This window comes from Numida meleagris, chromosome 13 (assembly GCF_002078875.1).
Source record: "Numida meleagris isolate 19003 breed g44 Domestic line chromosome 13, NumMel1.0, whole genome shotgun sequence".
Classification (NCBI taxonomy): domain Eukaryota; kingdom Metazoa; phylum Chordata; class Aves; order Galliformes; family Numididae; genus Numida; species Numida meleagris.
The window spans coordinates 1,102,110-1,126,287 of record NC_034421.1 but is presented as its reverse complement, the minus strand read 5'-3'; the positions used below and the strand labels follow the sequence as shown (position 1 = coordinate 1,126,287).

Below are 24,178 nucleotides of genomic sequence, written 5' to 3'. Positions count from 1 at the left end.
TCCAGGATCACGATACGATTGTTCTAGCCCTAACACTACCAGGGCTGAAAGATGGAATTGTATGGGTTTAAAACAGCTGCTACAGCATCTCCTCACACTTCCGTCGTTGGTCCCAGGTTAACATCTCTCCTCTGATCTCACCCGAGACAACTGCTGATGTTTCTTTTGCATCTGCTTTAAGCCATGTCTTTGGTTGATTGCCACTACCAATTAACTCCCTGTACTTCATACCAAACAGAACAGAAAGAGTACAAGACTAGCCCACAGCCTGCCAACGATTTACTAAAGCACAACGTCCCACTGCTTATTAGTTAACTGTATTTGATTTGGAAAAAGAAAAGAACATACATTGTTTTTGTAATATCTCACTGAAAACAAATTTATTTCAAGGTGAAAAGTAGAAGATTCCTAGCAAGAGCTTATTGATATGAAGACCCTGTGTTCATCACCTACATTGCCAAGAGTTCAGCTCTGAAGGAATGAAACAATCAAACAGAAAGGCTTTAATATTCCTGTAGTACTACACACTACATACAATGACACCTGGAAAGGGAAAAAAAGAGAAGTAAAGGTATGCCAGTACATAAATCTTAGGAAGAACAACTCAACAGCACCTTCAAAAGTCCTTAGCAGAGCAAAAGCAAACAAAAGATCATCAAATTAATAGTTTTTCTTAGTATGAACAAGTGTTAAACATTCCTGGAAGCTACAGTACTTGGATTTTGTATCAGATTTTGCAGCTGTTAACTGCTCGCTACCTAGCAGCTGTTCTTGTAGGATAAGAAGTACTTTTTTCCACAGTATTAAGTTGCCTGTATATTATCTTTCACAAATTTTCTTTTACAGATCTCAGTTTCTGAACCCTCACAGTGATTGCAATCAATTAATGAGACACACATCCCTGCAGCAGGGGAACGAGGCAGGTAGAGGAGCTGTGCAATGGGTTATTTACTTGAAATATCCCTTTGCATACTAAACTCGTTCCTGATTATTTCATTCTAATCGTAGCAGAGGGAAACCTGCACTCCAGATGCGGTGTCATTAATAAATAAATAAATGCTGGTAACCCTAGAGTCCCACCTGTATCGATATACAGTGACATCAACTTGATTCTGAAATTCAGCTGTTTTAGGCTCTTGTAAATCATCTTTCAGACAAGATTAGCCTGCCTTTTAGGGTCAGCATTGAATTTCAAATGTTAAAAGATCCCTTCACGAGCAATAATAATGAACGTACTGCAGCAATTTGCTCACTTCTATTCAACGTCATACTTTAATACAAAATGCATTGCAATTACTATTGTGAACACAATTTCACAATTCATACTGTGAATGCAAAAACAGTACAGAGCTCTGTATGCCACCGCAGAGTGGGTGAGCTAGGAGGTGCTGTTCTTAGAGCATTTGGTGCTTAGATTTTAACACAGTGCCTGAGTAAGTTGCAGGCGTATTTTGAGCCTGAGCATTCTTTGCTCACCTCGATTTCATCATTTCCTCTATATCATTTTTTCATTCTCATCAGCTTGTAATAATCCGTGTATTATGGCAAGTCAAAAATTTACACAAATCAAGCAAAAATAAAGGAAGCCTACAACTGCTGGGACCAGGAGCAACAATCTGCTCTCACCAACATCAAGGGCACTATTAGAGATTTAATATAGACTTCCCTGGAGAAACATCTTGGCAGTAAACTATGCCAAGGGGAATTGCTACGAAAATCTTCTGTGAAATCCTGTATCAACTCAAGATGACCACGAAGGTGAAAATTCACAATGGAATGCAAAAATGTACGAGCAAGGATGAGAATGTGTGTGCAAGGTCTGAGAAGGAAAACCTCATACTCACTGTTATCAATTTTCTTCAATTTTTTTCCTCTAAAATTAGTGACCTTGAAATACACGTGAGCAAAAAAATCCACTACTACATACCCGCATTTCTAATTTCTCATTAGGGAAATATAGTGAGTGCACGTTGCAAACTGCACGTATATCTAACTCCACTATAGCAAAGTCTAATTCGTGCCATTTCAAGTAAGTCTGTTACTGATTTTGTGTAATTTAAAATATTCAAAATAAGTTATTAAGTAGGCCATCTGGTTATACGTAGCCTCCCAAGGAACACAGACAGGAAGATTACTGAGTTGCTGACTTCTGCTGCCCATGGAGGCATGCGTTTCTGTTCTATCCCTGCCTGGGGACAGCAATGCAGAGTACAGTCAGGAAATGAAGCTTACTGGAGATAGATCCCCCTAAATTACACTGGTTTCCTCCCCCCTAGTGACAAGTTATTGTCAGAATGGCAAATTGTCACCTCGAAGCGTTCACCTCCACCTTCCTCTATACACTCCAAAGGATAAACAGGCTTAAGGAAACCAAACTAGTTTCTTTTCACAAGGATTTGACTGCTGGAGTCCTCTTGCAGTGAGCAACCCTAAGGTCCAGGGGTTAACTGAAAACCTTTAGTACGCCTGGGGCCCGAGAGGTGATGTTTTGATGGCAGAGTTGTACTTAATTAAGCTTAAACGGATTTATTAAAAACACCATCATTCTTCTTGTCGGCGTTATCTTAGGATATAAATAGAAAGAAAAGTTTAATTAGTTAAGGAAGAAATTTGAGCTAGGTCTCAAATCAAACATTTGATCCATGAAGCAGTAACCTAAGTAGTGGTTATTGTCACCTTTTGAATCCTTTATAAGTCAGAGTGACAGCCAGAGCCAACAAGACTACTTTGCCTGGTACCTCCTCAGCTATTTTTCCTTGGCCTAGCTGAGAAAACTATAAAGGTGAGCAGGCGACTTGAGATTAATTAAATGAAATTAACGCACAGAGCCGCACCGGTAGTAAGTACAATAACCATCGTTCTAAGATTTTGAACTGAATTCCTGGCATTACATGTGGACGGACCTCGCATAGATAAGTATCTGATTTCTTTTTATACTTCAGTGCTGTTGGGGGAGAAAAGAAAGAAACCTACCTGGCTTAGTTTTCCAACCTGCCTATACTGTTATTGGTATCGTCAAATGCCACGCATTGCAGTAAGACTGCTTATTAGACTGATGGTAACATTGAGCTTAAGAACATCGTGTACTTAAACAGCATGCAAGTAGTAGATAAGAAATAAATAGGTTAAAAGATTGATCGTCAACTCACAACATTATTTCTGTAATCCATCTCATTAAAAAGCATTATTTCAGCACTGCTATTTTAAACAAGTACTGTACTTAATCTTCTAATTCACTGAGTAATAGCAGCAATCTCAGCCTGCTCAATTGGACTCGTCTGCCCTTAGAAGTCTTGTTAGCCATACAGTGTTCAAACCATAGGAAAAGATTGTTCCACTGTGCATTTGCATTTCATAAATCTGACTGCAATACACTTTTTAACAGGTTTAAAATGAGCCTCACAGACATTCTAAGCCCTTCTGATATTGCTGCTGCTCTGCGGGACTGCCAAGGTGAGAAAACAATTAACTTGCTAGAAATCTATTATTTTGTGCAACACATTGCAAGTCTAATTCAGCCCCAAAGGAATACTGAGCAAGCACATATATAAGCAGACTTCTGCAGTCTCTTCTGTAGCTGTCACAGTATGCATTTGTTCAGATTTTTGCACTGGGGGTGGTTTGAGTTTGTATCCTCTCCCCACGCGGCTTTCCCTTGCGTGTGGCAGGGTACTGTGCAGCATGGTAACATCCACTTCTTGACAGCCTTTACATACTGTTCATGTTTGGAACAATTACACTGTAACAAAGCAGCATCCTCAGACCATGTAGGGACAGTGAACACAGAGGTCTGGGGTTAATATCTTTATTAATTTATTTTCAGCTCCAGATTCCTTTAGTCCCAAAAAATTCTTTCAGATCAGTGGGATGTCTAAAAAGAGTAGTAGCCAGCTCAAGGAGATCTTCCGGATTCTCGACAATGATCAAAGTGGCTTTATTGAGGAAGATGAGCTCAAGTAAGGATTTTCTGTTACCTTGACTAGTAAAAGACTATCCAAAAATCAGCACTTCTTTCTTTCTAAAACTTTTCTGTAAAGGGATGCCTCAGGTTATGCTAAACGTTGGTAAAACCCTCGGTAGATTGTCAGTGTATTTGAGCAGCTAACCCTACGGCTAAGAACAAAGCAGTCAATGCCTGCCCCTCACGCTCAGCACATAACCTCCCGGGCTGGACTTCAGAAGCAGGCAGATTCCAGTGCATCAGGTCTGGACTTGCAAAGCAGAACTGTACATGAGGAAGACGTAGCTCATTGAATAAAGCAGTGTTTACCAGACTTGACTACTGTGGCAAATGATTTGTTTACAGATAGTTATTGCTCTTTATCATACAGCCAGCAAAAACAGGATTCTGTGACAACCGTAACGAAGGGTGCTTTCCTCCCAGGTATTTCCTTCAGAGGTTTGAGTGTGGAGCCCGAGTGCTAACTGCCTCCGAAACCAAGACTTTCCTGGCAGCTGCAGACCACGACGGGGATGGCAAAATTGGGGCTGAAGGTATTAACTTCATTCTAAACAGAACGGGGCTCTAAGTGACGCGTGATTCCCTTTTATGTTGGTGGTTCAGTAAGGATCCTTGAGTGACTTTGCTGAAAGCCCTCCTGCACTGACCCATGTCAGAAACAGTCCCTGATGGTACAGGTTCATCTCTGCGACTCCTTATGCACGAGCAAGTAAAAAAAAAACAGCCAAAAGCAACACCTGGCTGCCCTAAGGAACCTTCTCTTTGCCATTCACCATAAATTTCCAGCTGCTTCATAAGGAACAGATCTCTGTTTCCCCTCCCACCCAGTTTGATGTAAAGCAGCACAAGTATCACACGTAGCAGCACACACCTGGACGAGGAACCAGCTGCGTGCAGCGGGACCACCCACACCGACACCGGCTCGCTTCCAGCAGAGCCCCCAGCAGAAGCGCCGCTCGTTGCAGCAAAGCCATTCATTCACCTTCAGTTTTGCATAAGAAGAACAGAATGACCGAGTGTCACTACCCCAGAGCCAAGACACTGCAAAAGGCTCTGTGCATGGCGATGGAGGTCGTTTATCAGATGAAGAATGGCTCTTTGAGGAAGCAGCCCATTGCACCGGCTCCATGGAAATGCTGGTGCGGACGAATGGCTGCTCGGCACAGAAACCTCCCGACCTCCTAACTCCACGCTTCTGTGTCTCACTTTGGACAGGAAGCACACGCTCACCATAAAGGCCAAGGGCCCAGGGCAGCGCGCCCCATGCGAGAAGCAAGCAGCCCCGTGGGGGGAGGGCTTAGGGCAGAGCAGAGGGAACGTGCTGGCACGCAGACTCCTCGCTGCCCGCACCGGGAGCTGTGAACTCTGCTGTTTCCCTCTTGGGAAGGAACTGAATACAGCTCCATAGGAAACGTGCCAGAATAAACACACATGATATACAAAGCAACTGATATCTTAATAGAGCCTTTCTGCGACAGGACTGATCAGATACTCTCAACGCACAGAACCAAAGACCTTCCACATAACCGTACCTGGCCGAAAAACGCAATGCTGAAGTACCGCCCCGCAGGGAACTCCACAGAGATTTCGGCTACAGCTTGCCATCCCAATCAGCACTTCTCAGCTGCTGAAGCACTACAAACAGTACTAAGACATGGGCGCTCACTTTTAATACTTCTGATTAAGGTCTTAACTTCTTACTCAAATTCTACATTAGCCATCCCGTTATTTTTGCCCCAAATCATTATTGAGCAGAGAAGGACTAAAACCACCCCAAACACTTTATTATTCCCTGTAAATGCCAACAAATCACCGTCTTTTCATCTGTTGTTTAATTAGATTTCTCTGTCTAAACAGGAAATTCAGGCAAGGTTTCTTTTGTATATGTTTCTTCCCTTCTGATCATAAATCAACTCATTGTTTTCCATCCGTTCCTATTTCTAAATCTCTTGATAAGCCATTAATCTTTTTTCCTAATAATTTTATTTTAATATTTCTATTGTAAATATGCTCTTATTTTTTCACAGAATTCCAGGAAATGGTGCAGTCTTAAAGGTTCAGAACAACCAGATAAGACAGAATTGGGATGAATCTGCGAGAGAAACTGCAAACCCTGAAAGTCAGCAGTCCCTTGTGCATTTACCTTGGTAGTGGCTGCTATTTACTCACTGCCTTAGAAACATAATGAAACACTGATTTTTTTTTTCCTCATTGTGTGGACCATTTACTCTGTTCTAAACTCTGCTTTACCAGAAACTTCCCTTAAAAATATCCAATAAAAATTAATCACATACTGTGTTCGTGTCTGTTTTTCTGACCACTGAATTGAAATGCGTGAATCCTTAAATGAAAAGTGTTAATCTCTCAAAGGCCTTGATCCTACCAGAGCCTCGTGTATGGATGTGATTGAAGCCAGTGGGCGTTCTGTCAACAATGAGCTTTCTGGATTAAGCTGGAATGCTTTAGCATTGCTGCAGTTTCAATGCATTTCTCCCTTTGCTGCAAATGACAACACTCAACTGCATTGTTTTCTTCTCAAAGTCTCTATAAATACTAGTAATAGTGCAGGAAAAAAAAAAACACTAAAAACAGGACTAGTTTATCAGATAACCAGCTATTGCTAAGAAGAAGTCTACAGAATCTAGATGCGCTCGCAAGAAAGGCTATGTGCCTTTCACAGCTGCAAAGTCACAGGGTTCATACGACAAACCTCAGCAAATATACCAGGCCCTCTTCTCTCTCCCAACTTGTACTTTACATGCATAACATAACAGTAGTTGAGAAATTCGTCTTGGCCTCAGCTGTGTTCATTATTGAATCAAAAGCATTTAAATACACTAAATTTCTCTTTTTCTTAGTGTGAAGGCCCCGGACGGGTCATACAAATTCCATACTGATTTATCCTTGTGCACTCACCACTAATGCTTTCTCCACAGCCATCTACTCTTTTGGGAGCCAAGTACTGGAGAACCGGTCAAGAATCACTTATTGCTTTAAACACGTACACATTCCTCTACAACTCTTAACAGCTGATGGTTAGAAATAGAATTTTTGTCTCATTTCAGATCATTTTAGTTCAGTTTAATTTAGTTCTTCATACACTGGGATATCCAGGACATCTGAAAATTTAATATGGTCATGACACTTTTCCTTTTATTGTGCAGAAATAATACGGATGTGAACTGATAAAAATTTAACACTGAATTTGAATAATATTTCTTAAGACTACAAAATACGTTCCACATAATTCACTAGAGTATCAAGGCCTTAAAAAAAGCAGATTTGCACAAGGTAAGGATTCAACCCACGGACATTCTCCTAGCATAAGATGGATGTCACAGGATATTCACAAGAAATACTGTTTGTTCTTGGCAACGAAACCAGTCTGATGACAGAAGAGTCTTAGACTACTTCACATGTAAGCAACAAACAAACCACTCTCCGTTTCACTGACAATTAAGTGTCCTGACCTTGACTAACCAGATTACATTAAGCAGGCAAATGCATGCAAAACAATTTTTTTCCTCTCAACATCTCAGCCTTTGCACTGCAGTCCTAGACAAAGAAACACATGGGCAAAGTACAGCTCTGTTATTCTCCTCTGAGATGCAACACCTTGCTGGGGCAGGTTGCCGAGCAGAAGGTGGACAGAAGATTCACACGGTGCCCTGACCCAAAACAAATCGTTCAGTGAAATTAGAACTCTCTTCATTTTCCAGGAAGTAGAACATACAGCAGTTCTCTGCACTAAAAGTTTCTGTAAAACTTCTGACCTGCAAAACTTAGGACCAATCAAGAGGGAAGAGGGAAATAACCAAAGCACTGCTGTAATTCCTCTTCAGAGCTGAAATCCTAGTACCTGTCTAGCCTTTTCCTTATCCTGTCTTACCAGCTTTTCTTTCACATGTACTACAGATTTGGGCTCGTAACAAGTCCTAGGCATTCCTGTTCAACGCATGAAATAAAGCAAAACATTTAAATATCTCAAGTTTTGCATGAAAGTACATTTGTATCGCTACTCAGTGACTATATTCTTAACCATAACCAGAGCTAGGGTAAAGTTACTACCTTCCACTATGAAATCTTCGAGTCCACAAAACATACGCAACCATTATTGAACCATCTCCACTCACCGTGACGCTCCAATAGCTGCTCACATTCCTTGACATCGCACTAAGAACTCATCCAGGGGAGATGAATGATTCTCTTGGGAAAAGAGGCAGGCTCCCCACATGGGGCTGCAAGGCCTGGCATGTACCAACAAAGCGCGCAGAACAGGGATACACAGGCATTGTGCTTTTTGCTGGATCACAGCACTATTTTGTAATTTATTTGCTAAACTAATCCCAAACTGCTGAGTCTACACATTTGTTAACGCATTTAGACCACATACTGCCAATGGAACAGCTATTTGAGCTGTCAGCTGTATTTATTTACAGCTGTCAGCTCCAACACCCAGAGTGATTTATAGTATATCTTTTTGTTATGTCTGCTACCATGCAGCTGGTGGAAATGCTCAAAATAGTACCTAGAAGCAGGCTCAACAAACCAGAGCATGACTATATATTCTTTTTTTTTCTTTTTAATAATAATTGGAAAGCACTAATAAAGTTCTTAATTATTTGTCTCTTGATGCCAGGGTTGTCCTCTGTCAAACTTCCAATGTACTTATGCAGCAGTGTAATTTTACATAATCATGGGCTAGGAATCACATTTCAAACTCAGGGTGATTCGATGCCACTTTGCAAATGTCAAGGTGTGGTGTTACTGCACATACAATTAAGAAGATGGGATGAAATTGGAACCACAATTGAAGTTTCTTCCTGCCTTGTTAATTTGTACATTAGAGATGTAACAATTTAAATTAATTGAATCTATTATCACTTACTCTCTGTAGATTACCATAAATATCCACACCAAGAACGGTATTAAATCACAAGTGGGATTGCACTGAGCAGAATTATATTTTAGCAATCACTACAGATGCATTAATCCCCTTCCAAGGGATGTTTGGCACAGAAACACCCTCCTTAGCAATCACCCGTTACAGTAAGTAGCCGCTGTCCAACCACAGTCCGTCCCTGGCACCGTGTTTGTACACAGCGCTCGGCAGCCCTCCTGGCCGCAGGCAGCGCCGCGGCTGTGCTGAGCGCCGGGCAGTACGCGCAATCCCACCACAGCTCCCCGGCTGCGAGCGCTGCGCGAGCCGCACGGTGCCGCCCGCGTGACCCCTCAGCTTCTGGGAGCTTGTGAGATCTGGGTTAAACGCCGTGAGCGCGGCAGCAAAAGCCACATCCTCGGTGGCACCGGGCTCTGTACCTGCGGCAATGCAGTCTGCGCACACGTACGAGGCCGGCCGGGCTGAGGCAGCGCCCCGCGCCCCCCCTCCATTTTGTGCCGCCCGCCCTCGCACGAGGCCGCCCCCTCCATTTTGTGTCTCCCGCCCGTGGGACAGGCTTAACGGACACACAAACTGAGGAGCAGCAATGGCAACGGCATAGTGACAAAAGCGGGAAATGAAAGCCTGAGAAAAACATCCTTTTCTTTCAGACTTAATCCAGCACAAGTGTAAGAAAGCTTCCCGGTACGTCTTCCCCACGTGACCAGGGGGCACGAGGCGCCACTTAGGTCTTCTACACCTATCTAGGAGTTTATTTCAGCAATTATGTAACTGACTTCTTCAGGTTCCAAAGCCGCATACCTGTACAGAGCAGCGATACACCTCTTACGTAGCTGTCTCGCAAATTCACACTGAAATTTGCTTCAATTGCGATTGGAAGTTCACAGAAAAGCACGAGGCATCCCCGCCCCTCAGCCCCACTGCCCGCCCCACCGCTGGGGGCGCTGCGGAGCTCGGCGCACGCCGGGCCCGGGATCACTTCCTGGCTCGCGCCGTGCGCTTCCGGGGCGGAGGGAGGAAGGCGGAAGTGCTGCGGGGCCGGTGCCGGCGCGGGGCCTGGGCTGCTCCCCGATGGTGTGTGGCGGCGGCCGGCCCCAGGCGCGCTCGCTTTCAGCTCAGTATGGCGACGGCGGCAGCCGGCCAGGAGAAGCAGCTCGCTCCGACCCTGCTCAGTTTCTTCATCTACAACCCCAAGCTGGGGCCCAAAGAGGGAGAGGTACCGGAGGGGAGGGGAGAGGAGCGGCCCGGCAACCGCCGCTGCAGAGGGGCCCGGGGGCGGCTCGGCTCAGCTCGGCTGCTCGTCTCCGAAGCCCGGCCAGCAGCGCGTGCCCGCGGGGTTAGCGCCTCGCCCCGCGGAGCCCACCAACAAAGGCGCAAGGGGGGGCGCGGCCTTCCTGCCTCAGCCGCATCTGCGCGGCGGGGCCCTGCGCTGCCCCCGCTCCGAGGGGAGCGGTAACGGGGCCCTCAGCGCAGCGTGTGCGGCTGGGGGCTGGTCTGTTGGTGCTGCGTTACCCATACAGTAACTTCTAAAAATAACTTTATCCATCGCGCTGTAACTTACTAGAAAACTTGGCTTGATCCAAGTTATTGCTAGCAGCGTTCTCGTGCTACTGTCACCTTTAATTTTAGTAAACGATCATCCGTTTTTAGGTAATAACGTATTGCATGGTTCACGTGATTGTCTTCGCTTCCTGTAGTGTTTTTGCACAAGGCTGTATCCTCACGCATTGTGCATGTATTAATGGCCCATGTAATGAGGCTGAATGCACCCTCACCAAGTCCTGGGTGACTTGGAACTGGAGGAGCTGCTGCTCAGACGCTCAGCAAGCCGGGAGCGTGGGCTAGCAGAAACCTCACAAAGTTCAGCAAAAGCAAATGTGAAGTCCTGTGTGTGGGATGGAACCGCCTCATGCAGCATGACAGGCTGGGGGCTGACAGGTTGGAAAGCAGCTTTGCTGAGCAGGACCACGGAGTCCTAGTGAACAGCAGGTCGCCCATGAATCAGCAGCGTGCTCTTGTGCTTGTGAAAAGCGACAGCATCCTGTGCTGTGCGAGGGTGTATTGGCAGCCAAGTGAAGTGATTGCTTACCCTGTTTGTGGGCACAGAGGTCCTCTGGGGCTTCCCAGAATAGGAAAAATACTGACAAACTGGAAGATGTCAGAGTGGAGGGCTCCTGGGTTGGTCAGGAGGCTGCAGTGTGTGATGTACAAGGAGGCCCCTGGAGAACTGAGACTGTGCAGCCTGAAGAACAGAGAGCGTTGGAAGGGGTTTGATAGCTGACTCCTGGATCAAGGGTGGTTATAGAGAGGACAGAGCCAGGTTCTTCTTGAAGATGCACAGTGAAATGATGCGAGGCAATAGAAGAAGTTACAGCAATGGAACTCCCGATGAGATAGAAGAAATTCTTTATGTTGAAATGATCAGACACCAAAACGGGTCCTAGAAAGGGTGTGGAATTTCCAGCCTTGGAGATACTCAGAACTTGACTGGACATGGCCCTGGGCAAATGGAGCTAGCTCTGAAGTTAGCCATGCTTTGATCTGGCTTTGAAGCTAGCCTTGCTTTGAACTAGCTGTGGTTATGTCTTATGATTTAAATAGGCTTGGAATTTATAAACCTTTTTGAAATGTCTTGGGCAGACTGTTTAAGTGTGCTTAAATATGCCTTTTATTCATTACTACAGAAGCTTGTTTAGGTACAAGATATAATTCTACCTAGAAGATTAAAAGATTAAAACTTAAAAACAAACTGTGAACTGAATATTCTTTAACCTTGATTCTGTTAAAATGTACTTTGCTTTCCTTCTTATTTCAAATTTTAGGAAGAGAAGAAGATTCTCTTCTATCACCCAAATGAAGTAGAAAAGAATGAAAAGATTAGGAATGTGGGACTATGTGAAGCTATAGTGCAGTTCACCAGGTATAAAGTCTGACTGCATGGCTTGTTGTATTAGTGCCAACAGTATGTTTTAAACTTCCCAGTCGTATATGTTTTCTTTTTGCATGCGTACGTGTGTATCTATATCTACATATATGTTTTCTTTCCAGGACCTTTAGTCCAACAAAACCCGCCAAGTCCCTACATACACAGAAGAATAGGCAGTTTTTCCATGAACCTGAAGAGAACTTCTGGATGGTCATGGTACTTATGCACATGATACGCACGTTTCTAAAACATCGCATCAGAATGTTCTCAATGCATTCTGCATTGTCTAATGCCAGCCTGTTCTACTTTCTAGGTTGTACGAAACCCCATAATAGAAAAACACAAAGATGGAAAGCCAGTCTACGAGTACCAGGAAGAAGAATTGCTGGTAATACTGATTTTCTTTTTTCTTCTCCTCCGTTTTTAATCAGTTATATTGCATTGTAAGAGTATCTTCAGAAATACCCAAGTTGTTTTCTTCTCGAGAAAGAAGAAAAAACAGTCAGAAATAAGATAATTTTAATTAACCAGTGGCCTTAGGGAAATTCAGTATTTGTAACTGATATCTTGTGTGCGAGTTAATAATGCTTTTGGTACTAAATGTGAGGGGGCTCACTCTTGTAGCTTATAGATATAAAGTAATTTCTACATGCTTACTGGAAATGCTGTGTACATTTCCAAAGATCAGTTTCACTAATTTGTGCATGTGCCTGCTCTTTGAAAATTTAATTTTTATTTGAATTTATGTGTAGCTCAGCCAAAATATTTGAAATACTACTTCTGCTTACACTAATGCCGTGCTCTGTTTTCTGCAGGACAAGGTTTATAGTTCAGTCCTGCAGCAGTGCTACAGCATGTACAAGGTAGGGTTAATAACGCAAAGGCTTTTCTGGGCAGTGGAGGAAATCCTCATGATACCATCTGGATGTGCAAGCTCACTGTTGTTGGCTGCTCTCTTCCTGAAGCTGTATTCGTGGTGATGGAAGAGAAAAAATTGGCTGTTGCAATTGCCAGCATTAGTTCATTAGCTTACTGTAAAAATAAAAGCCCTCTAATTTCTGTCAAGTCCACTTGATTTTGATGGTATTAGGTATTATTTATGGCTATTCAGTATTGAATACTGAATAAAGGCCATCGATCTGACTTTTGGAAAATAAGAGAATAAGATGCTTAAGCAACACAGACAAATAACTTTGCTACTAATAGAGAATTTCATTTCCTTCTTTAATTCTGACCCTACTACTATATGTACCTAGACTGCAAATCCGAAAGACTTTTCCCAATCAAGGGGCACATTTGGATCTATGCAGAGTTGCAGTAGTGAGGAACATGAGCTGTATTGTAATCAAGCCACATTCGTGGTTGAGTTGCAAGAAATTAAAGCACCTACACAACTGACTGACTCCTTTTAATCGCTAGCTTTTCAATGGCACGTTTCTGAAAGCAATGGAAGATGGAGGTGTAAAAGTTCTAAAGGAGAGACTAGAGAAATTCTTCCACCGGGTAAGACCACATACAGTATGATGGTGCATTGGGAATAAAATGCAGAAATGTTCTCTAAATGGCTTCAGTGTGATTGTAATGCATGGGCAGTGAGAGAGAGGCAGCAACAACACAGAAAGGCTGGTTATTCACTTTTTCCAAATAATTCTTGCTTGCTACTAACATGGTAGATTCTTTAAAGGAATTGAACCTCAAGATGAGTTATGGCTTGATAGAACAGCGTAGCTGTTGGATTTTTTTTTTTGGACAGAATGATGTTCATTCTTTAGAAATTCTGCTTTAAATTTGAATTGGTTAAGTGTGATAATACTGTACTGACATATTTGAGAATCTGTTAAGAATGATTCAGATTGGAAAGAACCTGAAGAGGTCATCCAGTTCAGCCACCTGCTTAAAGCAGGGTAACACTGAATTAAAACTCGATTACATGTGGCTTTGGCTCCTTGACTCTTGAAAATATCTGGGGATGGTGACTCCACAGCCTGCATGCACTGACGTTCAAGTCCCTTAGTACTGTGAGGTAATGGGTAGCAGTGATATTTAACTAATATTTTATCCTGTGTGGGATCAGTAGCCGTGCCTGATAAGGTTTAAGGAAAGAAAGCCTTGGTTATAACTCGTCTTCAGTATTTAACTTCAATTTTGAAAAGCAAATGGTTGAGCAAAAAGATGGAAAGCAAAACCTATTTCTGAGCAGGAAGTCAATTAAATATTATTCATGTAACTTCCAAATAAAGTGGTCACGTCCAGCAAATTTTTGTTTTGACATGAAAGGTTTCATCAAGCTGGCGTTAGAAGATGGTATCCCTGTGTCTGTTGCACAGAAGGAAGCTGAGGACTGCTGCCAGCAGTTAGTCAGCCTAACTGTCACAGAGATCTGAATACTGATATTTCTGATAAAGATGGAGTGTAGTCATTTTAGACTGGTGTTTAAAAAAATGTGTTCTCTTTGTGGGTTTTTGTTTCATTTTGGAGTTTTGTCTGTCTGCATGTTTGTTTGTTTTTTGTAAGACTAAAGTAGGCCCTAGAATAAACCCTGACAGCACAAGGAGTGCTTGTTGAATTAGCTGCTGCCTACTTTTTCTAGACTAAATTAAAAAGTAGAGAATGGCAAAAAGGGAAGCAATAGATTTTAATCCAGAAATGTTACTTTCCTCTTTAAGTTCCTACTGAAGATAAAACAGCAGGCACTGAGATTTGTATAACCAAGAAGTCCAAGGGAAAATCTGTTCCTCTTTCTGCTGGGGAATTAGAAATGCTTAGAAAAAGCTTTCATGCAGATCATTCTGTTGAAGGAATTAATTGGCCAAACATTGATGGCAGGCTTGGTCAGCACTGAAACTGTGAAAGAAAATGAGATTTAAGCTGTGATCTAGCTTTTGTTGACCTTTTCCTACTAGTCTGTTATTGTAGTAACGTGCAGTTCTGAGGAGTGAAGTAATTTTTTAGGTAATGTGAAATGACTGTAGAGGGAGCCATTGGCCAACTCATCTTGCACAGAGCAGGATGCTAGACAGCTTTACCCAGAGATTTTAAAGGCACTATCAGGAAAGAGAATAATCTTTTCTTTTGCACGTTACAAGCTCATCTGTTAATTTCTACAGAGTCACGTCTGAAATTAATCATTGGTATGATAGGCTGCGCTTTCTTATCCTCTCATAAGGATCTTGAGCTGGCCTTAAAAGCCAGCTGATGAAATAACAGTAATCATGGAATCATGCTGACACATTAAGAAAAACTTTGCTCAAGCAGAATTGAAAGTTTTTTGGGGTCCTTAGCCTAGATTACAGGGGATTAGGCTCAAATTTGTCATTTAAATCTACACATTGGAAGCTTTCTGAATTCTCAAAAACAACGGCCATTATTCTCTTAGTACTTGCAGACACTGCACTTACAGTCTTGTGATCTGCTGGATGTATTTTGTGGAATCAGCTTCTTTCCACTGGATAAAATGACTTACTTGAAAATTCAGTCATTTATTAATAGGATGGAAGAAAGCCTAAACATAGTCAAATATACTGCATTTCTCTACAATGATCAGCTGATCTGGTAGGTACTTCAATAATTTATTCTGTGGGATCTGGGGGGTATTTACTGGCATGGCACAGCTGTTCAGGGCATAGTGCTTCACTTCCAGCTAAATATTTTATTTTTTGAAGGTTCACATAAGTGTTGAACTGTGTTTCAGATGAGAAATCTTGTTTCTTTTGGGAAAGATTAAAAAAAAACAAGAACTCTACTTTCTGCTCGTGCTACATAATTATGACACTGAATATGGTTTAGTAGCAGGAGAAGTGACTCTATTTTAAAGCAAACTTGGATGTGTTTTGAATTTGAGAAATGAAATAGCATTTTAAAGAAAATGAATATTCTGAGCTTAATCTGCCAAGACACTGAAATGCTGCTACCTACCCTAGTTCTATTTTGCCACCTAGGTTGTGATTAGGGGGACAATGTGTGACCTGAGCACTACAGGACAAACATAATTTGCATTTTTCCATCTCCCTGTGTTCTAGGAGTGGACTGGAACAAGACGATATGAGAATTTTGTACAAGTATCTCACAACATCTCTGTTCCCAAGACACATGGAGCCTGAGGTACGATAAGTATGCATATTAACACTTGTAACATTTTTAAGGTGAGTAAGTCATGTGTTGTTATGTAGTCAATACATCGTTGATCAAATACAGCAATTTTGACATACAGTATCTTAGGAACTCCTAACTGGCCTCCGAGTCTTTGTCTAGCAGCTCAGTGCTTGATGAGTTGAAGTGTCAAGCTGCTTGAAGTGAATTTCAGAAGTCTTCAAGCCTTATTGGCAGAACCTTTTCATCTCCCATAACTGCAAAGCAAGCTTCTGTAGCTTTTAGTGAGCTTTTCCAATAGAGGACATTTGACTTACAGTGTTTGTTTCAGCGTGAAATGCCATTAAGACAAGGAGTTAGTTACCCTCCCTATTCCCCCCAGCCTGGCAGAGCTCCATAAGTTACATTTAAAAATTAATAAATGCAAAATCTGAATGCCCTGTCAGCAACTCTTGCACTTTAGCCAAGTGTTATTTTCTGTAAATGGTTTGCTTTGGTATGATTTAGAGGCGGTCCACAAAAAAATGAACAGGAAATACCTCTAAGCTGTTTTTTCTTGTTCCTCTTTGCTTCAGTTAGCAGGAAGAGATTCTCCAATACGGGCTGAAATGCCAGGAAATCTACAACATTACGGAAGGTAGCTCTTAATAACTTGCACCATCTACTGCTGCTTCCCTCAAGGGCAAAATGTTTGAGGAATCAGTCTATTTTGGGGTGCATGTTCCACGTGTATTTTATTCCACAGGTCACACAGTAGTCAGCACAAAGTAAAACCTTACCTCTGGAAAAAAAAAAGAAAAGAAAAAGAAGTATGCAGTAACAGTAATTAAGCCTTTTCTTCCCCACTGTTCTTAATGTACTGCATGAAAAGTTTTGGCCGCGCTCCAGACAATTCCTTTCAGTCGGGCACTTGAGACAAAGGTGCATGCATCTAGTGATACTGCACTCGGTGTGTCAGGGTGGGCATGTAAGCAGCTGGGCAACATTTGAATAATTGTGGATTTGGACATCTTTCTTTAAACACTGTAATCCCCTTTGTCTGATTTAGTGTAGTCTGTTGGTATTGAAGCAATGGCACGTGCTCTCCTGGTTTTCCCCTTAAAGTTAGTAAAGTTCCTCTAGTACACTGTTGTTCTACATAAAGCTGCTGGTGGAAAGCAGAGGATGCAGGCTTTCCCAGCAGCAGTGAAAAAGGGCTCTGTGCTTCTCTGGATAGCTCGATACTCATTGTATTCAGACCTACTCAAACATGGGAGCAGTTGCTAACTTCACAAACATCTGTTAAGTAAGAAACACTGAAATACAAGAATGTACCACATCTGAGCCATTGAATTGTTTTTTAGGTTTCTTACTGGACCCTTAAATCTTAATGATCCAGAAGCAAAATGCCGATTCCCCAAAATATTTGTTAACACTGATGACACTTATGAAGAGCTTCATCTAATTGTTTATAAGGTATTGCATTTTTCTCTGCAATTATTCCTCAAATTTAAGGATCTATATACAGTGAGGAAATCAGTGATGTGAAATACTTGTGAATTGCTTACAGACATGAATTGATAGGACCAGATTAAAGAGACAGAAAACTCTTTGGAATTTCGAGCAAGAAGCTTTAAAGCCTGAATCCTTTTTTCCTCGCTCTTGTACCCTCCTCAAAATAACAATGTTTTATCAGAAGCAAATACCAGCCTTCAACTTCATGATTTCATACTTGGCTTTATATTGTATTAAGCAGGGAGGAGGATGTTCCTAGCAGACATATGTCCTTGCATAGAATGTGTTTATTAATACATGTTACATTTCTCCTACTTAAACCCTGTAAACTGTGCTGAGCCTTAAAATTGTAACTATCCTGTGTTATGGAGGATTGCAAAGAGATTGTCCTGTTGATGGGTTACCTTTAAACTGGGTGAATTCTTAGTAATAGTTTTTTAAAAACTGGTTGACCAATGTGTGACTTCACTGAAATACTGCCATTTATTTGAGGTAGCTGAAGTAACCTGTTATAATTTTTTTTTTAACTTTTTTTCATTCTAGGCCATGAGTGCAGCTGTCTGCTTTATGATTGATGGTAAGTACCTACTAGTATCACTTCTTAAGTGAGACACAGTTAGTAAAAAATGCATAAGTATTTTTCAAGAGTAAAACAAGTTTTAAGTTAATTTCTTATTTTAGGTTCTTCTTCCTGAGTGCTTTTATCAGTCTTTTGATTTTGCTCCAATGGCATAGGTAATTCAGTTTACACAATAAAATGACTAAATATTGCTTAAAGTTAACTTTATGGATGATTTGCAAAGTGTATGAGTGTAATTAAAAGAGAAATTGGTCCTAGAGCCTCCAATGATGTTTAAGAAAAGCAACTACAGAAATTGTACCCTCTACTGTGGGAACAGAATCTCACATCTCCCTTTTCTTTACGTACCCTCTAGCTTCAATTCCACCCACACTGGAGTTTTGCCGTAAGCTGGACAGCATTGTTGGGCCTCAGCTCACTGTGTTAGCATCAGACATATGTGAACAATACAACATCAACAAGAGAATATCAGGGTTTGTACTACATTTCTGCTTCTGTCACAGTCTTCTATTAGTTGGTTACAAATTAGGCTGAATGGACTGCTTATACATGATCCTAAATGTTGAAAGCATTGAGTTAGCTGTGTATCTTAAACGACGTTCATCTACCCTTCTGTACCTTAAACATTTGTAAAGCTCCTGTTGTTGCATATTCTTGTCTCCCTGAAGCAATGACATGCATGTTATTTATACAGGAATGAATGTTTGTTGCCTAGCTGAAACCTTTTTCCTTTACATGTAGAACTGCTGCAAAAAAATCATGTGAACATTAAGATAGTAATTCTTAACTGTTATCAATTAAGGTTCTGCCACCTCATTCCCAAGTTGTAACAGATTATTCAGGTATAGCAGATAGAATATTTGCATTCTGCTTCTTTCATATGTGAACGTGAAATTAGCTGACCAGTGGAGATGCACAGCTCTGTGGGTTACTGTGCTTGCAGGGTACGTACAAGATAGAAAACTGTCAGTTCAGTCTGCGTTTTTACTGTCCATCTCCCCACATGTTGACATAATGAAGCAGCAGTTCCTGTAAAACCTTAACTTCAGTTTACACTTCCCAGCTTTTCTTGAGCAAGACAGAATCTCTTAAAGTTCAGAAACAGCCCCTGGGCAATTAGAACATTTGAGTTTCTTGAAGAAAAAAACCACGGCTGGCTTTGTGCCCACCGCCTTTCTTTTGTTGATTTCCTTTGACTTCTGCTTTCCCAGACTGCTGCTTTCTATAATGTTAGAAAGAAAGAACTTTATTTTTTCCCATCAAGTGGTTGTTGACGTGGCTAAACGTCTGAATGTTTCCTTAGGCACAATTACTTACAGCTTGAACAGAGAGAATGTAACTCCTAGCTCTGTTAGAAATCCATGCTGTGTCTCTCAGATAGCCCAGAGGTCTTACTGAGTTGTTGGTTGAGACAAGGGCATAGAAGTGAAGTCTGATCTTTCACAAGCTGCTTTGTATTATTCTGTGTTCTTTATTTGTAGAAGTATTGTATCTGTACATCAGGACATAACGGGCTGTTCACGGTGGCCCTTAAAACAAGTGGAAGATGGAGCCTATAAACAGAGGAGCAGGCTTTGCTTAACCTAGCTTTTCTGGGCAAAGACCTGGAAGCATCCACTACAGTCTACTTGAAAGTAGCCTGGCTAGGTGAAGAGTGTTTTCCACAGGACTGATGTTCTAGTCTTCATCATGTTGAGATAGTGCCTTGGTTCCAAGTTGTTGTGATCTCTTTCCTCTTGCCCATTTGAGGCACTGAGGCCTGGGAGAGAAATGCTTCCATTATCATAGCTCCTGCCCCAGCTGTAGGGCAGGCTGAGAGGGTGGGGTGGGTTTCGTGGTTTTGTGTTGTTTGTTAGTTTGTTTTTAAACTCCTGCAGGTTCAACTCCTGTCCCATATTCCCGTTTCTCCTCTTCCAGCTGTCCAAGATTTTTATTTTTTTCCATGCTGCATTAACCCAATAGAAGAGTCACGGGAGAGCAGAAAAGACAGCTTCCCTCCTATTGATTTTGAGCCAAGGCTGCCACAGGCTCTGCCAGGCTGATGTATATTAGAAGGGTTATTCAGGATTCTGAAGCTGGGTTCTGTTCTTTGTGGGAATGATGTTACAAGATAGAAGTAGTTGCAGATACTGGAAGGACTTCAGTTGTACAGTTAGAAATGCTGCGAGTTTTGGTTTTTTTTCCTAGTGAGTGGATTATCTGTTAGTTACAGTGTAAGTAAGCTTTACAGTTATAGTACTTTTATGCAGAATTACGGGTTTTTTCCATGTATGGTAGGTGAGTAAAAATTGTTTTACTATTTTTATATTTTGCAGGACTAAGGTAACAAAGAAAGCCAAGTGTAAAAAGGTGTTAATGCTTTAGAAAACTTAGAAAATTTATCTTAGAACTACAGCTGATTCTTCATATCAAATGAATTATTTTTAGATAGATTTGGAGCTGTGGAACCAAAAACAGCTGTCACATACAACACCAAAAGATAAACTGAACCAAAGATAGGTGCGTGACTGAATTTATATACGGATATCACACCAAATCAGCAAAACTGCAGGGTATAGAGCCAGGTGCACTTGTAATTGTGCCAACCTGCTAAATCATTAAACTTGGGGGTCTTTTTATGTTACCTGGGACTGGCTTTGGCTGCTTTAACTCTTTTAAAGTTTAATGCCATGGTGTCCTGAAAACATGATACAGTTTCTTGAAACTAATGCATTGGAGTGACAGAGAGAAAGTGTATCTAGTTGTTTGCTAAGGTGACTGGTGTCATCGCAGTATCTCCTTCATTCTGAATAATACATAGCCTGAAGTACCAATTGCTATAGCCAGGTTTTTCCAATTTAAATTTCTTGTGGCTTCTACAGAATTACAGCTGTGACATATTTTATATTACCGTAATAAAAGAGAAAATGGAGAGGAGGAGTTTGCAAATAGCCTCACCTGGCCACACAACTGATGATGGAATATTTAATTGCATTGATCAAGGCAGAGTTCTTTCTTTTTATGGTAGAAAACATAAAGAGGTGAATGGAAGATTCCCAATCAGTTAAAGACTAAGCCTCTGTTTAAACCACGGGGCAAGGAAACAAAGCAGTGGAGAAAAAAATGGGGATTAGGTTCTCAGACTCCAGTGTCTATTTCGTAGTACCCCAAGAAGAGGAAAAACTGGTTGTTGTTTTTTATCTTTTTTTCATTTGTTTAAGTACTGAAATGAAGTTTGACTTTGCCACAAACGTTACTTAGGGTCTTCAATGTGAAAATAACTTCAGGATGTCTCAGTTTTACACTGGCTAGCTGATAACTGTTCTCTCTGAGCCTTGTGCTTATGTACCCGGGCAGTATTTGCAAGTCAATTCCTTTTTCTGAATCTTCCTAGGGCTGAGAAGGAGCCTCAGTTTAAGTTCATCTACTTCAACCACATGAACCTTGCGGAGAAGAGTACCATTCACATGAGGAAAACACCCAGTGTATCACTTGCATCTGTACATCCTGACCTCATGAAGATTCTTGGTGACATCAACAGTGACTTCTCTAGGTAACGCTCAACTATTAAATACTCTTTTAAGTCCTTCTGTCAATGAGATTTTTTGTTTAATTTGTGAAGCTTCCACGCCTTTTTGACATGGATGACTTTCACAGCTCTGTACGATAGACTTTGTTCTGGTGGTCTTACTTAATATTTTGTAGTGGTTAGAAGTAGTATGTCATACATAAACTTTTCTTGTCCTTTTAAAACAAATAATTTAAAGGGAGGACCGGGGCCTCTATACTATATTAGAAAATATCTCATCTGTTTGACCCCTGTTGTATCGTACGCTCCTCTGAAATAGCTGGCTGCTTTTAGGGACTGGACAATAGCTGAAATACAAACCTTGCAGTTATTACTGTACTACTCCTAGAAAATGTAACTGGCTTTCTGTAAATTGTATCCTCTTACCTACTGCAAGGTGAAGAGACCTTCCTATCACTACAAAATGATTGTGAGGTCTATACCCCTAACTAGGGACTAGCAATTGTCCCACTCAGCGTAAGGACAAGTTTTTCTTTAAATCAAAAAGTTGCATATTATGGAAGTACTGGGTTAGTGACAGCCTTATATAACACACCTGGTTTTTCAGCATGGTTGAGTTATAGGTTCAACAACTTGATATGTGAGAGCCTAGTGTCATCACAGCATGTCCCCCTGTTCTCTGGTCACAGTAGCAGGATAATGTTTGAAGTGTGTCCTTAACTTCATGGAAGATAGGTGCTTTCTTCAGAGTAGCAGACTGGTTGGCCAGCAGCCAAATTAAGAACTGTGTCCTTAGATGACCAAATCATTCTGTGCAGCTTATTTTTGAAGTTTTCATCTTGAATTGATGAATTATGCTAAAGTTAGTACTCTGTTAGTATCTCCTATACTATACAAACCCAACAAATTAGGACATCATTCATAATTACTAGTACAATTGAAAAGTGTTGAAAATCAGTCTGCCATCACCTTCTTTACTTTCTGAAACTTCTTTCAGAGTTGATGAAGATGAGGAAATTATTGTGAAGGCAATGAGTGATTACTGGGTAGTTGGGAAAAAGTCTGACCAGCGAGAATTGTATGTTATTTTGAATCAGAAAAATGCAAATCTGATTGAAGTTAACGGTAAGGATTGGTTTTTATTACCTTTAAATACAGTTACTATTAAAATATCTGTCTGTGGAGAAATAGTGAAATCCATCTGACCCAAAATCTAGGGACAGAGTGATCTAAGACAGCCAAGACAAGGTAAGTTGCCATAAGGTTTTAGTCTGCCTTCCGTCAGCTATGAAAAAGTAGCAGCATCATTTAAGTATGTCTGCTGAATACTTAATCAGTTATTCTTCCTCCTTGAAAATAGAGAGGTACTCTGTGGAGCTGAGGAGCAATTAATGAAGTGTATTACTTGAAAATATTTATATCTGACTTTTGTCAGTGATCCAGTAGTAGGTTTTTTATACATCATGTCTCTCCTGTCATTGATATTCATAATGTTATTGCCTATTTGTAATGCTTTTTGAAGACTGATTTACTCTTAAAGGGCAAATGAACATGAAGATGCAGTAAGTTTTTAAATAGATTTTTTTTTTTTTAAGAGGAGGAGTAGTTTGAGTATTACTTGCACCAATTTTGGGACTCTGTGTTTTAATACGAGGCAGTACTCTCACATGGATGATAGGAAAGGATTAATTAGTATTTTTCTAAGTTGACAGCATAATAATCTACATTTCAGGAAGAGAAGATGGTTGCATGGTTTACATAATGACTGTTGCTGTTCTTCAGGATCGAATCTATAATACAGAAACAGTGCTTGTTTCTTTGTGTGCCTTTTACACTCAGGAAATACTGCTACCCCTGCACCATTGTCTGCCAAACTGCAAAAAGCAAAAGCTTTGCCATCTTGATTTATTGTAACAGAGTCCAGTAATCCCTCTTCCTCTGAAAAGGAATTACAAAATACTCCTTGTGTGGAAGCCAGGTATTCTGCTGTTGCAGTGTAAAAGTTCGACAAGACAAATGGTCCAGGCAACTCCTCATCATTTACACTTTTGCCACCTAAATCTCATCTTTCAGACTGAAACTTCTGGCTTGACTCAATTTTCTCTTACTGAAAACAAAAATTTCTGTAGCAGAACCTCCCTTTTTTTTTTTTGTCTATTTAATTATATTCTACTAGATGCTAGCCCTGGCTCTTACACAGAGGATCCTGTAAAATATCACAATGATTTCTAAAAATGTTGGGTTTTTTGTTTGTTTTACAGAGGAAGTGAAGAAACTTTGTGCAACACAGTTTAATAATATTTTCTTCTTGGATTGATCTGCAAAGGACTGATTTATAAAGATGTCAATGTCAGACACTTGTTCAACATGAAAAGTTATTAGTCATATTATTGACTGGAATAATGACAATAGTAAAGCAATACTTGCTTTGTAAGAATCAAAATTTCTACTAAAATCTGTAAACTGATGATAAAATTTCTAGATTTTAAAAATGTTTATGTATGTGCAAACAAATTAAAAACCAGTCTGAATTCACCTGTACCATTCCATTCTGATGTTACGTGAATATTTTACTGGAAAATAAAACTAATGATTGTTACACTTTTAAGGGCATCTTTTGATCTCTGTGTTTATTTGTAGAAGATTGGCAGGAAGTCATGCTATGATGCCATGTGAAACGAGGCTGGTTACAAATGATCTCTGAACAAGTCACTTTCTAG

The 24,178-nt window shown here is 41.0% G+C and overlaps 3 protein-coding genes and 1 long non-coding RNA gene across 11 annotated transcripts in view; 2 read left to right on the top strand and 2 right to left on the bottom strand.

Annotated features, from left to right (window-relative positions):
• Positions 1 to 9,853, bottom strand: part of LOC110405860 — a 31,270-nt gene extending 21,417 nt beyond the window's left edge. For 2 of the 5 annotated variants that reach the window (XR_002443122.1, XR_002443123.1), the window contains exon 1: positions 9,663 to 9,790. This is a non-coding gene — a long non-coding RNA (uncharacterized LOC110405860). Of the gene's footprint in view, positions 1 to 9,662 lie in introns of all 5 variants that reach the window. The other 3 variants (XR_002443126.1, XR_002443125.1, XR_002443124.1) reach the window with 3 other exon arrangements.
• LOC110405856 (parvalbumin, thymic CPV3) lies at positions 2,591 to 6,243 on the top strand. Its single transcript, XM_021411638.1, has 5 exons — positions 2,591 to 2,782; positions 3,386 to 3,453; positions 3,824 to 3,956; positions 4,385 to 4,494; positions 5,989 to 6,243. The coding sequence occupies exons 2-5, from the start codon at positions 3,393 to 3,395 to the stop codon at positions 6,012 to 6,014; spliced, it is 330 nt and encodes a 109-aa protein (XP_021267313.1). The 5' UTR covers positions 2,591 to 2,782; positions 3,386 to 3,392; the 3' UTR covers positions 6,015 to 6,243.
• Positions 9,857 to 24,071, top strand: CCZ1 (CCZ1 homolog, vacuolar protein trafficking and biogenesis associated). Of its 2 annotated transcripts, XM_021411613.1 has the most exons (15): positions 9,857 to 10,077; positions 11,684 to 11,781; positions 11,910 to 12,003; positions 12,101 to 12,175; positions 12,603 to 12,650; positions 13,207 to 13,290; positions 15,164 to 15,339; positions 15,807 to 15,888; positions 16,452 to 16,513; positions 17,220 to 17,331; positions 17,914 to 17,947; positions 18,306 to 18,423; positions 21,324 to 21,482; positions 22,456 to 22,583; positions 23,720 to 24,071. In XM_021411613.1, the coding sequence occupies exons 1-15, from the start codon at positions 9,982 to 9,984 to the stop codon at positions 23,773 to 23,775; spliced, it is 1,422 nt and encodes a 473-aa protein (XP_021267288.1). In that variant the 5' UTR covers positions 9,857 to 9,981; the 3' UTR covers positions 23,776 to 24,071. The 2 variants fall into 2 exon arrangements, with proteins under 2 accessions (XP_021267288.1, XP_021267289.1); XM_021411614.1 differs by lacking the exon at positions 11,684 to 11,781 and having other exon boundaries at positions 9,949 to 10,077.
• The window catches only part of RSPH10B (radial spoke head 10 homolog B), a 22,612-nt gene continuing 14,850 nt past the window's right edge, over positions 16,417 to 24,178 (bottom strand). The window contains exon 20 of one of the 3 annotated variants that reach the window (XM_021411602.1): positions 16,417 to 16,657. The gene's annotated coding sequence lies outside the window, so the exon portion shown is untranslated. Of the gene's footprint in view, positions 16,658 to 18,717; positions 19,710 to 24,178 lie in introns of those variants that run through there. The other 2 variants (XM_021411605.1, XM_021411603.1) reach the window with 2 other exon arrangements.

Bases quoted from the DNA above. Each gene is read 5' to 3' on its own strand.
- LOC110405856 (XM_021411638.1), top strand. From the start codon at position 3,393: ATGAGCCTCACAGACATTCTAAGCCCTTCTGATATTGCTGCTGCTCTG. The intron at 3,454-3,823 runs GTGAGAAAACAA...ATTTATTTTCAG, and splicing joins TGCTCTGCGGGACTGCCAAG to CTCCAGATTCCTTTAGTCCC. The intron at 3,957-4,384 runs GTAAGGATTTTC...CTTTCCTCCCAG, and splicing joins ATTGAGGAAGATGAGCTCAA to GTATTTCCTTCAGAGGTTTG.
- CCZ1 (XM_021411613.1), top strand. From the start codon at position 9,982: ATGGCGACGGCGGCAGCCGGCCAGGAGAAGCAGCTCGCTCCGACCCTG. The intron at 15,889-16,451 runs GTACGATAAGTA...TCTTTGCTTCAG, and splicing joins CAAGACACATGGAGCCTGAG to TTAGCAGGAAGAGATTCTCC. The intron at 21,483-22,455 runs GTAACGCTCAAC...AACTTCTTTCAG, and splicing joins ATCAACAGTGACTTCTCTAG to AGTTGATGAAGATGAGGAAA.